At 37.5% G+C, this 16,322-nt stretch overlaps 1 protein-coding gene across 1 annotated transcript; it reads right to left on the bottom strand.

Moving 5' to 3' along the window:
• Positions 1-6,348: 6,348 nt before the first annotated feature.
• On the bottom strand, positions 6,349-13,365 carry LOC124555230 (gamma-aminobutyric acid receptor-associated protein). Its single transcript, XM_047129087.1, has 3 exons — positions 13,161-13,365; positions 11,731-11,928; positions 6,349-7,679 (listed from the first exon to the last, which is right to left on the bottom strand). The coding sequence occupies exons 1-3, from the start codon at positions 13,248-13,250 to the stop codon at positions 7,614-7,616; spliced, it is 354 nt and encodes a 117-aa protein (XP_046985043.1). The 5' UTR covers positions 13,251-13,365; the 3' UTR covers positions 6,349-7,613.
• Positions 13,366-16,322: the final 2,957 nt, after the last annotated feature.

The raw sequence follows: 16,322 nt of genomic DNA, 5'->3' as shown, positions 1-16,322 counted from the left end.
TTGTATAAGAACAGTGCATATTTGTGTAGTGTTTTTCATTGGTTTATTGAACATAACAAAAAGCTTAAGAGAGAAATTAACATTATATCCTCTCATATTAACTAAAACAGTCTGATGATACTCAGGCAGATTTTGATTCCACATCTGTAGAAAGCAACTAGTTTAGAGATAAAGATGATGTCAGTTCAAGTTTAAAGTACATAGTTGTCCACAAAAATTTTTTCTAATACTTGTTTGATGAAAAGCAAGAAGGGTAAATATTTGAGGGAGCAAGATTATAAGTACAAATGTGGTAGGAATGGCTTTCCAGACAAGCTTCTAGATAGGTTCTTTCATGAAAACAGCAAGCGCAGATGGACATTTTCATGCAGTATGAACTCTTGCAGCAGTTTCCTTTGTCGCTTCTCTTATATTGCAATTGCAAGGCATCTCAGTTGTTGGCAACAGATGCCAGCTGTGATGGACAGACATTTCCAATAACATGGAACACCTATTTGTGTCTTCGGACACACAATGTTATATTTTGTGTACTCACACTGGTCTTTGTTTAAGATATTTTTCTGTTAGGGCCAACCATTATTTTTTAATGAAGTTAACACACAAATCTCCATCTGACCATCCTGATTGAGGTTTTCTGTTATTTCCTTAATCAATAAGACAAATGCATAGATCTTTCCTTTGAAAGGTTTATGCCAACTTCCATCCCTCTCCTAGCTTCTGCTACATCTCTAATGACCTCATCAGCAAAAGGGCATTTAATCATCTGCCCTTTCTTTTTTCCCAACACTGGCCACTCAATGCAAGTGTCTCATGAAGGTTGCAGTTCATCACATTTGCCAGTAAACACGTGGACCACATTGCTGAATCATAAAAATGTCCTTCATCAAAGATCAACTGTCTTCTTAAACAGGGCAAAAATTTACGTGTAAATAATCCTATTTGATAGAAGAAATCCATTTTCTGATGTGATTTCTTTGTTGTGCTTTCCTCGTACATGGCACAAATGTTTTGAGCTATTTCTACTACCTGCAACTCTCTATTAAATCCAAAGTGAACAAAATATCTCAAATGAGAGGCTACAGGTCATATTTACTATGACACTACAAATGTACAAAACACCACAGCAGCTCAAGTGAAAAAAAAAAGAAGCTTTCTAAAGAAATGTTGTATCCTACCATGTTGCCACTTTGTGCAGATGGTTCTTATGTGATTTTATTTCAGTGATAACAAAGTCAAAAGTATGCACTGTGTGTATGGTGAATGGCATTTTGACAAACAAGGAAATGAATGTTTTGTACAGCATGTGATCCACCTCCAGGGAATTGGAATTCTCATCCAGTGTGGAGCATACATCATTACGACAAAATTATGAACAAACCATACATGTAGTTTGGTGGTCTGTTGGAATAATTCTAGCTTTATATGCTTACTGTCTGGGTTCAATTCACACTTCAGACAACCACTTTTACAAGAACGAAGACCCTCTTTACCTTTGATAATGCCAACTGAACAACTTACAGTTGTACCATGGGTTCAAATTGACATTAAACACAATATACCTTCACTACTGACTGCAGCAGAGTTGGTATAGGTTGGGCCATGACAGAAACAGAAGCTACAGCAAGTACAAACTCTGGCACCCATCTTCAGGATGATCGTTTTGTTGTTTCCCCATGATTCCAAACTTTTCAAAGTCTCCAGAAAAGGTTCATGTCCGATTTCAAATCCTGGTCTGGCACAAAAATCTTAACCTTCTCATTTTAAGCTGTAGCATGTGCACCCCAAATTAAAATTAAAAAAAAAGATGACTTTTGACATGTCTTTGTGTGCTGTCAGTAGTTAGGATAGGTGCTGGTTTTGATTCCAGTCACACAGAACTTTTCATACCACTTCAGGTACAAACATGCCACTCCTAACTACTGGTGAAAAATGATTTGGTGGTTGTATCTCTTTGTGTGTAGTCAGCAATGAAGATATGTACAACTACATCCATACTTTGCAAACCACTGTGAAGTGCATGGCAGAGGTTACATTCCATTGCACCAATTATTAGGGCTTATCCCCATTCTATTCATATATGGAGCATGGCAAGAATGACTGTTTAAATGCCTCTGTGCATGCTGTAATTTATCTACTCTTGTCCTCCCAATCCCTATGGGAGTAATACGAGGTGCGGCTAGAAAAAAACCGGACTGATGCTGGAAAAAACATTTATTTACAATTATTTACAATTTCATGTTATCTCCTTCAATGTACTCTCCTCCTCGGTCTCTACACCGCTCCATACGAATTTTCCACTGTTCATAGCAATGCTGCAGATCATTTTCGGTGAGTCCATACATTACTTACTGCTTCAACAGTCTCAAATCTAATTCCTTTCAAAGCTGACTTGACTTTAGGGAAAAGAAAAAAGTCACAGGGGGCCAAATCAGGTGAGTAGGGTGGATGATCTAAGATGGGAATGTTGTGTTTTGCCAAAAACGTCTTCACTGACAACGCACTGTGAGCTGGGGCATTGTCTTGGTGAAGGATCCATGACTTTTTTCTCCACAAATCGTTCCGTTTTCTCCATACTCGCTCACGTAGGGTAGCCAGGACGCTAATGTAGTAATGCTGATTCACTGTTTGTCCCTCTGGTACCCAATCAATGTGCACAATCCCTTTGATGTCAAAAAAAACAATCATTGCCTTGAATTTCGATTTTGACATTCGTGCTTTTTTTTTGTCGTGGAGAACCAGGAGTTTTCCAATGCATCGATTGGCGTTTAGTTTCGGGATCGTAAGTAAAAAACCACGATTCATCGCAAGTAATAACATTTTGTAAGAAGGTGGGATCACTTTCAATGTTTTCCAGGATGTCAGACCAAATCATTCTTCGGCGTTCCTTCTGTTCAATTGTGAGACACTTTGGAACCATTTTTGAACACACTTTGTTCATGTTGAAACTTTCATGAAGAATCTGCTCAACACTTTCCTTGTCAATTCCTGTTAACTCAGACACTGCTCTGATTGTTAAACGGCGATCTTGTCGAACAAGTTTACCGATTTTTTCAATGTTTGCAACAGTTTTTGCTGACAATGGTCTGCCAGTGCGAGTGTCATCACTGGTGTCTTCGCGGCCATCTTTAAATCGTTTAAACCACTCAAACACTTGTGTTCGTGATAAACAATCATCGCCGTACACTTGTAACATTACAAACGTTTCACTTGCAGATTTTCCTAGTTTGAAACAAAATTTGATGTTAACACGCTGTTCTTTCTGTACACTCAACATTTTCCGATGCACAGACAAAACGTCAACTACTTAAAACAGACGCCACGGGCAGACTGAGTGCAGGAGGCAGATGAAACTCGAGCAGTAGGCGGAGCGAGAGTCGCGTGACAGGCCACGCGACTTTCAGCCTTATTGCATTCGTTTTATTGTTTCACCAGTACTAGTCCGGTTTTTTTCTAGCCACACCTCGTATGCCAAGGGTTGTACTACATTCCTAGAGTCATTATTTAAAGCCAGTTCTTGAAACTTTGTATGTAGGCTTTCTCAGGACAGTTTACATCTATTTTCAAGAATCTGCCTGTTCAGTTCTTTCATCCTCTCTGTGACACACTCCCGCATGTCAAATTACCTGTCACAGTTCATGCTGCCCTTCTCTGTATACATTCAATATCCCCTCATAGTACAGGTCCCACACACTTGGACAATATTCTAGGATGGAATGTACGAGTAATTTGTAAGCAATCTCCTTTGCAGACTACAATATTTCCCTTGTATTCTATCAGTAAACCGAATCCTGCTACCTGCTTTATCCACAAATGGACCTATGTAATTATTCCACTTAATGTCCCTACAAACTTTTACACTTAGGTATTTGTATGAGTTTACCAATTCCAACTGTGACTGCCTGATATTGTAGTCAGAGGATACTATGTTTTTCATCATATGAAGTGCACAATTATATATTTCTGAGCACTTAGAGCAAATTGCCATAAGATCTAACTGAATATTTGTGCAGCTTCTTTCAGACTGTAATTCATTAAAGATAATTGCATCATCTGCAAGAAGTCTGTGCAGGTTCAACTCCCAGTCAGCTCAGAACTTTTTGTCACATTATTTCCAGTTCGAACATTGCACATCTCACTACTGCTGAAGTAAACTGATATCTAGTATCTATTTGTGGCTAGAAAACAAGGGCATCAGATGCCAAGATCAAATTCCAGAAAGAAAAAAAAAAACATTTTCGCCTCATTATTTCTATTTCAATCATCTTGCTACTTGTGAAAGTTTTCAATAACTAACATTTGATTGTTTAGTTAATTGTTGATCAGGTGCTGGGTTCAAATTCCCACAAACTTTGTCATATCATTTCAAGTTTCAACTTGCACATATGTTGTTATCTGTAAATGAAACCATAAATAAGATCTTTCGTGTTTAGTTAAGGGGGACAATAGTTTTTGGATAGGAGTCTCAGATCACAGTCCAGAACAAAAGTTTTCATTGTATAATTTCAAGCTGATTGCTTTTTGAAATGTCATTTATTGTAACACATTTGAATTTACAAGCATTAGTGTGGTATTAATTTGCATCTGGATTGATTGCCATCCAGGACAATGTTCTCTAGTTGTCTCTCATAGTAACCATTTCATGTGGTCAAATGACTAAACCAAAAAAATATTAGTGCACACGGAAGAAAGATATATCATGTGGTTCACATATGAATCAGGCAGAACACAATTCAGGTCATTCAGATACTTTAGAGCACAATAGTACAAGCAATTTATAGTGTACCCCACAAAAGGAGATTATTCGAGCATAATTATTCTGTTCAGCACTAATATTTTGCTTGCTTAATAAGCAGAAACCACTTCCAGTTATTTTACTGACTATATTACGCAATAAATAGACTAAAATGGTAATAAACTATAAAATTTAGGTAGATGAAAAATTTGTAACAAATAAAATTATGTAAAATGTAGACAAAACCACAGCACCATTCAGAGGGTTAATTTTGTTCTTATGATATATGCAAGAGCAAACTCATCAACAGCTAATTAAGATTCTCAAATGAAGCAATAATAATGGCTGTTCTATATGTGTGTTAACTGAAACTGATTACCTAAAAAGCTGACATGAAAGTAGTGTTGGAGCTCATAAGCAAATGTGTCAAATAGGGCTATGTTACGACAGATACCTATAGCGTAAGTTTCTCTTGAAAAGAGGACATAAGGCATCTCCAAACCAAGTATTAAAAGTAGCATAAGAAAGGAGAAAAATTTTTGGTACAGTGTCTCGTGATGGCAGATTTCAATTTTAGGTACAGAGTCTTATGATGGCAGTTTTCTGCAAATGAAAAGTTAAACAAGAAGTGTCCTTGGTGGACATAACACATGGGAGGTCTGAGGTTTTCTAACTGAGCAAGAAAGATAGTCATACTCCAAAAGTCCTATAAAAATGATTGGCTACTTCATTATTAACTGATTACTATGTACCTCAATCCATGATCTTAACAGAAAACTTACTAATTTGTACCTTGTTGACAGATTTTTCCCTTTCATTTGCAGTTCACCTAGTTCTTATTATAAATGTATGTTTTCATCTGTTGTGAAACAGCCATTACCTTCAAGGCACTTAAAGATCATACGTTCCACTGAGAGACAATGTAGCAGTCTGTTCAACAACTCATTCCACCACATTACATCATGACATTCAAATTATCTTTGGAACATGGAACTAACTGATATCTTTGTAGGGCACAGAAAAATTAACATTGCTTTCTGCAGCTATCAAATATGCAATATTATGTATCGGATTCCATGTTGGCATAATTTATCCAAATAATTTTTAAATTGCCTCACAGCTGAACCTTATCATATTTTTATTAATTTTTTGTGCACAGTAGTTTACTAGGCAAAATGAATATTAATGTAGCACAATAATGGACTGTGTGGCAAGTGAAACACTGCTGATAATTGTAGCCCTCCCGCCGGAGGTTCGAGCCCCCCCTCAGGCATGGGTGTGTGTGTTGTTCTTAGCATAAGTTAGTTTAAGTAGTAAGTCCAGGGACCGATGACCGCACCAGGTTGGTCCCTTAGGAATTCGCATATACATTTGAACATTTCATAATTGTAGAGCAGGCAAAGGTGTGAAATTTATGAGACAATCATATAGTCTAATTTATTATATTCTTATATAAAATAGCTTCTCAAGCTACAATGCAATGCAAATATAATTATTTTTGTCACATACACACACAGAGAGAGAGATAGAGACAGAATATTGGGTACATTTAGAAAATTTTTACTTGGATCTTATAGATACATAAAGGGTAGTTTTGATTCTGATGAAGTCAGTCATTATAGTGTAATTCGACAAACAAATTTATTTACTATAGCTCACAGTATATTGTTATCCAAAAATACAGCAGACTGCTTTTGTCACTCACTCAATATTTTCAGCTAGTCTAGGTTCCACATCGATCTTGCATACAGATATGTACAAAGCATAAAGTTATGGCATAATTGTTCAACTTAGCAAGTAGTAAGAGGAAATATCTCCCCTAAATATCACGTAGTTAAACATGAATGAAAATTACACCATTCCTCTGTACAAATGGCAGGATTGCTCGTCATGGGAACTGAATAAATGCTAGACAGCTGCATTCTCAGGAGACACACAGCAGAGCTATACCGAGGAGACATCATCAGTGTTATCAGTGATCATCTGATGCAGAAGACAAAACATTTTGTGAATTATTACAAGGATTAATATAGAACTCACTGTTGAAAACCCTCCATCTGAATTTTAGTTTTTTTTTTTTTTTTTATCATTAAGAAGCATTAGCAACCAATGAACCGCACAATAATAAAATATGTACAATCTAATGTTAGATACAATATAACACATAATGGAATGAGAACATCAACTACACACAAAATATCATTTTCATGATAAAAATACCACAATCATCTGCATGGTATACTTCACCACTTACGGTGTCTGCAGTTTATCAGAAGGTAAACTTGGCTACAGTACTTACTGTACAGGTGTTTCTTGAATACAATGTACATAACTTTTACACAGAATACTTTGCAGACTCAATGGAGATTTGTTTGTAGACTATATACAATAAAAATTTACAACTCCTCTGAGAGATAGTTGGAACTGCTACATTAAAGGCATAAAGGAAGTCTAATACATACTGAAAAGTTACTGTGTTCCATAATTTATAAAACAATAACAGATAGTATTGGCCAACACAAACCCACTGTGCAAAAAACACAAGTCATAATTTCAATCCAAATATCCTACAGTAAAAGGATAATAGAACTTCTACTTTCTGTTAAAATGCTTGTAGCTTCTAAAAATGCAGTGTCTGCACAGTTTCCCAGAAAATTAAAAAAAAAACACAGATTCCTTGCTACAATCTATTTAAAAAATGCTACATTGATATAAAATGTAATATGCAGTATCAGTCCTGCTAAAATTAGTCAAGGGAATATGTTTTTAAATTTGCTGCTATAATACTTTTCTGTAGAATATGCAACTCCAACCAGCCATAAGCTCTCATTACAGCAGATCTTACACGTTTTCGCATGCTGGTAAGAATAACGGCCTTGCATCAAAAGCCATACACATTCTCATCACTGTATGCAATGTACAAAAAGCAGTCTTCTTCATGATGTTCCTGCAAACAAACAAAAACATTAATTTTTTTTTCTTTGTGAAGACCAAACTTGCCCACAATAAAATATGATTAAAGAACACATTATGTACTGGAAGTAGCTGCATCTCTTAAGGCTAAGATTCAAGTGGTGTGCAAAGAGAGCAAATACATGGTATGGTGTGCGTATTTCACATTAACCAACTTGCAGGAGCTTGTCATACGGGCTGATACAATAATATGCTGTGGACAAAAAGAATACAATCATCATCCAAATTACCACCTAAAATAGGTTAAATTCAAAATATGTCACCCCTGGTCAGAGTGGATTTCATTTATCTTTAATTGCATTTCTCTGTTTCATGCCACAATATAAGTAGTGTGTCTCAACAACTTCAGATGTTTGGCACAGTGCTTTTTAATAAAAAGCAAACCCATTTAATATGAGGTGTGGTACTAGTTAACACAGTATTGACAGTTTTAAAACATCACTGCAGAGATACCAATCAGGCTGGTATGTCCCTTACTGTCTGATCACAGAAGTGCAGCCAAGATGAAAATATTGCACATTGTCCTCATTCTTACCCCAACACATTAAGAGCTACCTATCCCTAAAAAAAAAATAGGATACACACAGCTCAAATATGCCATATTGCTACAAAATTCTACACAGCATATTATTTCAGTCAACCATCCTATCACAATAAAAACTGAGTAAGGTGGCACAGTGATTAAAGTACTGGACTTGCATTAGGAAGGAGTGGGTTTCAAATCTCTGCCTGGTTATTACAATTTAGACTTGAGTGAGGGAAAAAATCATGAAAACTAACAGAAGACAGTATCAACATCAGTTGAGCTATACAGTTTAACCTGAAAGACCTGAATGGGTCCCATATATTTTGCCTGTTAACTTCAAAAACACCAGAAAAATATGGTACTTCTGTGGAATAATCTTTTATCAACAGTACTCATCAAGATGACACACCCCCCCCCCACCGCCTCCAATGTCCCTCAAGAGTGTTAGTACAGGCCCCCGTTTCATAGCCTTTAATTAAATATTATGGTTCACATCAAAGTGATTATATATCCCCCTACTGCCCAACCCGTTACATGAAGCAAACCTGTCTGCCATGAAGGTACACTCCTGTGCTACATACTCTTGCATTCATGAAGTCAAAACACAGTTACTGCGATTTGTAACAATATGAAAAAACATCATCACAATCCCCAACAGAAACAATGGCCTCAAAAGTTGCAACACCAATAACAACTTTACGCCCCCAACCACCTTCGTCTTTTCAAAGGACGACTCGTCTACTTCCACTTCACCCCTGGTACCTAGTTAATGAATTCATCACACAGCACTCACAGAATGTAAACCAATCATTACCATACTTTCAGGAACACCAGTCTCATGCATGGCATATTTAACTGAGGACTGAAAACAAAAACTTTGTCAAACATAACTAAAACATAAAGATTGAACCCTGACTTCTCAAATAAAATTCTGCACCTGATAGGCCACCACAAATTATCCCCGCGACATCTCCACATGTCAGAAGAATGTTGTCATGACACCTTTGTCCATTTCATATCACTGCCACACACGTCATTCACAGTATTCCCCTGACACCCAACAGTTGCAAAAATTTAATACTTGATTCAGCATCCCCCATTTCACTCCACAACATTCAACTATTGAAGATTAATTCTGAATCCTTGTTGCAAACAATAACATAGCAAGATCACAATCGAAATAACCAACTAATCAAACAAGCTTTATACCACAAATTATAAATGGTCTAAGAAACAAGGGAGTATAGAATTAGAAATTAAAGAAAAGATACATATGTCACATAACTATAACAAACAATGTAACATTTGATCAGTAAAAGAAATCACAATGCCAAACAAAAATCTCATTTCCAAAAATCAAATTTGTTTACCTACAATTCAAAATAACAGTTTTCGCCAGTTACTAAGACAACCATATACAATATTTAATCTCTGGATACTTACAAACTTGCTGTAAATGCATTAGATACTATAAATATCAACTGAGCTTCCACGCCGTATGAATTTTGGTTTTGCCCAGAGAAAATATATCAGTGCTCCAGAACAAATTTTCACTCTGCCGTGGAGTGTGCACTAATTTCAAACTTCTTAGCAGATTAAAACTGTGTGCCAGACTGTGACACAAACCTGGTGTCTTTGGCCTTTGCAGGCAAGTGCTCAACCAACTGAGATATCCAAGTATGACTTGTGCCGCAGCCTCACAACTTTGTTCCACCAGAGCCTCATCTCCTGCCTTCTGTACACACAGTTTGGGAATGAAAGGGCTAAATTATTTATAGGTCAGGGCCAGGGGCAGTCACCACAGTTTTTCTCACTGTTCATAGGTTGGTAACACACCAGTTTCACATAGCCAGTGGGATGATACTTCCACATAACAAATGAAAGCCAAGAAAATAACTTTCTAGCATTGGAATAGAAGAATTCACTTCTCCACTGTTGTCATAAATATTTGTCTGGTCCCCCCCCCCCCCCCCCCAAATATGTGGTTAGACTGGGACCTACACACCTATTTATTTGTTCATCCAGAGAAGTACCACAATGATACAGTATTTTTCATCATAATACAATCTAATGTAAAGAAATAGCTCTCTCTCTCTCTCACACACACACACACACACACACACACACACACACACACACACACACACACACACACAGAGAGAGAGAGAGAGAGAGAGAGAGAGAGAGAGAGAGCACAGAGCTATACATTAAGGGTATAAAAGATAGCTGTTCAGCTTCATTACCTTGCTGAAGGAAAAATCTTATTACTTGCATGGCAAAACCACAGAACTCCCCAATCACAATAGATATATATGCTACATCCACTCAGATTTCTGACAATATTATTTTACAACACACTCTTGGAGAGAAGAAGCTTACAGGAGTAATGACTATTAACAGCTACTCAAAGAAAAGAAACTGAAAAATACCATTTGCCAGAACAAAAGAGGCCAGGTTATTTTTCAGTAGCAAAGACCAATTCAAATTGTTAAGAACAGCATCATTTGAAGCAAAGAAAACTGCATTTATTTTTAAACACTCCATTTTCTTGTTAAAAAAAAGCAAATTAAATGACCTGCTAATTATTCAGCGATCACAAATAAGAAACTTTCTTTACTTAAATTATTTTACAGTTTCTCAAATGTAGGTCCTAGACCTCAGAGATAATATGTAGGTGCCTATTACCTGAAAATAAACCCTAAAATTTCTGGGAAAGAGGAAGGAATGTGTATTGTTATAATCATGTGACAATTTTATGTACACAAGGTTTAAATTCCTACTTTGTTCCAGTCCCTTTACAGACATATGGACATCTATGGCTCCACTTCTTAACAGCCCCCTGTCAATTGACACACTTCATGTATTCCCATATGATGCAATCTTTCACAAAACATATTACAATGTGATGAAGTCTGTGACTGTATAAAACTGAAGTGTCACTACTTAAAAAATAAAAAATGATATAAAAAAAAGAAAAAAGCTAACAGTAAGCATGAAATATATGAACATGAATCTTAAACTTTACTTCATGTGCAAATCAACCACAGAAATCAAGTGTGTGTCCTTGAAAAAATATCACTGACTCATAACTTCAGCTTCAATGCACATTTAGCTCCCCAAACTCTGTGATTACAAGTACCATTTGCTGTACAATTTTAACTATAAATACAGGGGGGAAAAAAGGACAAAAATATCCTGCAGGTAAACTTATAAGAGCATCTGCACTGCTTTAAGAACAAGCAGCCTGGATCTTAACTATTACACACATCTGTGATAATAGGAGATGCAACTGCATTTCATACCATTATTCACAATTCAACAAAGAAGTTGGGCACCTGTTCTCCCTTTCTAATCTCAACAATTTACTAAAATATCTCCAGAAATAGAGTACTGTAAATGGGCAACAGAAGCATCACTATAGAAATATGGTACTGTAAATGGGCAACAATGACGATTTCCAGGTTTGCAAATATGTAATATTATGAGTAATCACCCTTACCTGATACAATGACCCCATGGTAGCACTTGTTGGCGGTATCACATTGTTTACAAAGAAGAAGAGTGCATCCTCAGGTCTCAAATGAATCCTTTTTCTTATAAGAAAATAAAACTGTCCAACTGTAAGATCTGAAGGGACAAGGTATTTTTTCTTATCTAGATCACCAATCCTTGCTTTTGGTGCCTTCTCCACAATAACCTGAAAAAATACGTAGCTTACTTTTTATATAACTCACCCGAGAACTGCATCAAAGTAGTCTTCAGACTGAAGACAACCACAAAAACAACAGCAATATACTTAACCATCACAAAGAAAGACTATAGTGGGGAATACAAGGACAATAAGCACTTCACTGCCCACCGTTTTGAGCACCGAAAATGCAAGATTAAGCCAGAAATACAGACATTTTTGCAAGCCCTCCCCCACCCATAACATCTGAATCACCTCACAAACCTGCAGGTATAACAGTTTATTTTCCGTGTACTTATAAAGCAAAAATAAAGTAAATTAAATACAATAGACTCGCCAAGACTTGAGCACTGGATGCCCCAGTTATTAGCTCCGAGATATTAATATAAAACTGAGAAAGTAGCGTTATCTTTCAAAGTACTGGGCTTCTTGGTAACTTCATTCCGCTGATTTTAGACTGCCGAAATAGCAATTTGGCACAGCAGTTTCGTGGCAAGCTAACTGTCTTGCACAATTCGTTATTGGCTGCTACTTCTCTTTGTTGATCGATTCGTCATCTCCTTTCTTTCATCCATGATTGCGTTCCTTCATTAGGCCTACTGTTCACGGAACTAGATAATCAACTAAATTAACACAAACGACGAAACAGAGTGAGGCGCATTACTAAACTGTAAGTAAGTTTGTAACAACACACTTTTTAGCTCAGAAACAGAAAAGGGGGGGGGGGGGGGGGGGCTTTTACCATTCCGTAGTGCCACTGTGCTAACGTCAGCGTTTACACAGTAACTATGAGACTGGTACTGAACTCTCAAAAAGTTAAATAGCCTGAAATACCAGATTTTCTGGGGCAGGTAAAACAAAACAACCGTCTTTATTTTCAAAAGTGTTTCTTCCCGTCTTGAATACTAGAAACTGTGTTAGGCTGGATCGTCCCGTCTTTTACAATACAACAAAGTAAATTCATTATGGTAATGAAATACAGTGCTCAAATACAAAACAAAAGTAAAATAGACGAAATGTTTCACGAAAAATAATTCTAATACTCGGAAGAGCGGGCGACTGGAAGGAAAATTCCTTTGAAATGTCAAGCTCCATAAACCCTATACAAGTATCAACAGTTTAACTGTATCTTAATCTAATTATTGTAGTAAGGGAGTCTACTTGCACAGTTTTCGAGCGACCATCAAACAACTGCAACAAATATCTACAGAATTTTTGGAGACAAAAACATTATTACTTACAGGAACTCTGTCCGGATATTTTCGGCGTATTTTCTCTCCTTCAGCTTTTCTTTTCTCAAATGGATGTTCTTCCTTGTATTGAAACTTCATCTTCCCTAAATTTCTTTCTTCCCTAATCACCAATTGCAAATATACGCAGTTTCTCAGCCACGAATGACAGTTTCACCACACTGTCTTGTGACAAAGACCAAAGTTATAACTGCAAGGATCCTGAGATACTGTTCCGCAGCATTCGCAAATGTCGGTATTTGATTTGAACCACGGCTGCCTGTTTAACAGGAAGTATTTACTCATTAGGGGCAATGTGAGGAGCTATTAGTTTCGACGGTAAAGTCTTATCACATGCCCTTCAGCGTACAAATTTTAGTTAGATGCGTTAGTTAAGCGTTACCTTACAGATCTCTCAACGATGTAGTCCCTTAAAGCAGTTCTCGAAGAATGTTGGATTCATTGAAAGGTGCAAGCAGGTGACCTGTATGTCTATAATTGTGGAGTGTGGTAAGCCAATCTATTTGAAATAAGTCCCTGTATCCCATAGCGACACATTTATTACTAACACAGTAAAACAGTTTACAATTAAATAGTTGAAACATTTCATCACAGAAGTTACTCAGAAAGTCGAAGGCACAGTTACGACAGCACGGAGAATAGACTCAGATTACACCCTACCGCAGACTGACGAGATTAGGGTGCAGCAGAAATCTTCGCTTAAGTTCACAGTTATTTGAGTGTGACCTGTAGCAGAATGATTTTCATTTGTTTCCTAATTTACTTGATTTACTCCATAGTGTTATAGTAGTATCGAAGTTTTAGTAACTTGTGAGCTCCTCCTAGCATTTACTATGCCAAAAGTGGATCTTAAGAATTAATATTATTTAATAAAGAAATTCTCAATTTCAAACCTGAACGTATTTGGTTCCTCCACCTAATGACTGGCAAGCAAGATTCTTTCTCATGGCCTGCACACCTCTCCTCATTCCAATGACTCATTACCGTGCCATATGATCCACCCATTACCAATGCCTGTATGAGTAATAGCTTCTCACTCAGTGCTGTTGTATTCTGCAGTGATACTTAAGGTAGTGAATTACTTCTACTAGCTGCTGTGTCCCAATAAAATGTAAAATTTAGAAAACAAAATGTTGTCCAAAATTACAGGAATTTGTCAGCTTCATGTCTATGTTTTAGATCTTTATGTTTTCTATAAGCAAGGTTGTGTTTTTTAAATGCTTCATGTAGTGAAATGATTCCTTTACCTTCATCTCATTTTTTATCTGGACAACAATAATTACATCCAGGAAGATGCATTTCAAAATGAAGTTTATTAATAAATTAATATATTAACCAATTCCTTACCATGTTTATTTGATTTCCAAAATGTATGTTGTAAATAATTTAACAATCTTATTGAATATGGTACGCCTTTAGGGTTATTAATAATGAACTCATGAAGATTATCTGTCAACATTTTCGATATAGCAAATTTCCAGAATGAAATTTTCAGTTGCCAGCAGAGTATGCGCTGATATGAAACTTTCTGGGAGATTAAAACTGTTTGCCATAACGAGAGTTGAGCTCGGGACCTTTGCCTTTTGCAGGTAAGTGCTCTACCGTCTAAGCTACCCAATCACAACTCCTGACCTGTAATCACAGCTGTACTTCTGCCAGTAGCTCATCTCTTATCTTCCAAATTTTACAGAAGTTCTCCAGCCAAACTTGTGGGACTAGCACTCTCAGAAGAAAGTTTTAAGGTGCCAAGAAGTTTCATATCAGCACACACACCACTGCTGAGTGAAAATTTCATTCTGGAAACATCCCACAGTCTGTGGTTAAGCCACATCTCTGCAATTTCCTTTCTTCCAATAGTGCTAGTCCCATAGGTCTGTGAAGTGTGGAAGGAAGGAGACGAGATACTGATGGAAGTAAGGCTGTAAGAATAGGTCGTGAGTCACACTTGGACAGCTCTGCTCATCTTCCATGACAAGGGCGTGGCTACATCCACCCACAGGTAGGAGAGAGCCACATTCCACTCCAAAGACACTGCCCTGTTATTCTTAGAGAGTTGTGCTATTTGCATATTTGAAGGCGACTTCAACTATATCTTGCAACAGAGAGATCAGGCGCCTCCATTTAATATCTGTCAAGAACTCCACATGATCGACTGAGAATTCTGGCTTGGCGACACATGAAAAGTGAAGTTTGGCAATGCCTGCGGCCTCACGTATCAAACAAGGCATTCGGAAAGTCGACATGAGAGGATTTACGTCTCCAGAGAGCTAGCATCTGATGTCAAATACGTTGAACTTGGCAGCTGTCTGACCACAGTGCATATATCTGCACAATTCTTCTCAAATCGCAATCACTCTGATTCAGTCATAAGCCATGGAAAATGAATATCACACACCTCCAGGAGGCAGAATATCAACGGCACATAACAGAAACTTGGACAGCTTGCAAACGACTATTCCCCACCTACAGAAGGATTTTAGAATGGTAGTTATAGTGCGCCAAGTCCTTCTTACAGCAAACCCTGGTGTGATACGAGAAAGATATGGCGGAATGGCGCCAACACACAACTAGTTACTATTATACCGTCTTCTGAGACTTAGACATCCAAGGTTCCGACCCATACATCCAGAGGGAGGAGCAGCAGATTAAGTTGTGCATAGTACCAATGACCTGACGTCGTCTACAGGGTGTCCTCATGAGAACGCATCTACAGGACTCACCTACCATGCATCATATCAGTAACAATGATTAACGACGACGACGCCGCCGACGACGACTGCTCGTAACCAAACTCATCATGCCATAGCCACCGACCTTCAATCAACAATATGAAATAGTCACTACTTTTGGCGATCACTATGGGAACATCCATGGCGTTGGGATTGCCAATGCTACAGCAATTGATCAGATCTTGTCTTATATCACCCGCACAATCCCCAACAGAGAAGATACCCAACCAACAGAACAGATCACTAGGGACGAACAGGAGGCTGCCATCGACAAGGATGCCATTATCAGATCCTCTAGTATAGAAAGGTTGCCTGTAGAGTTCTATCATGTCTTCTGGATGTTAATGGCCCTGAGATGGACCAGCATGTTTCAAGAACTTTTTACACCAGGCTATGTTGCCCCTCCTGGATTTGTCAAGGGCAT

The sequence above is a fragment of the Schistocerca americana genome, chromosome X (assembly GCF_021461395.2).
Source record: "Schistocerca americana isolate TAMUIC-IGC-003095 chromosome X, iqSchAmer2.1, whole genome shotgun sequence".
Taxonomy (NCBI): domain Eukaryota; kingdom Metazoa; phylum Arthropoda; class Insecta; order Orthoptera; family Acrididae; genus Schistocerca; species Schistocerca americana.
This window is presented reverse-complemented; position numbering and strand designations above follow the sequence as displayed.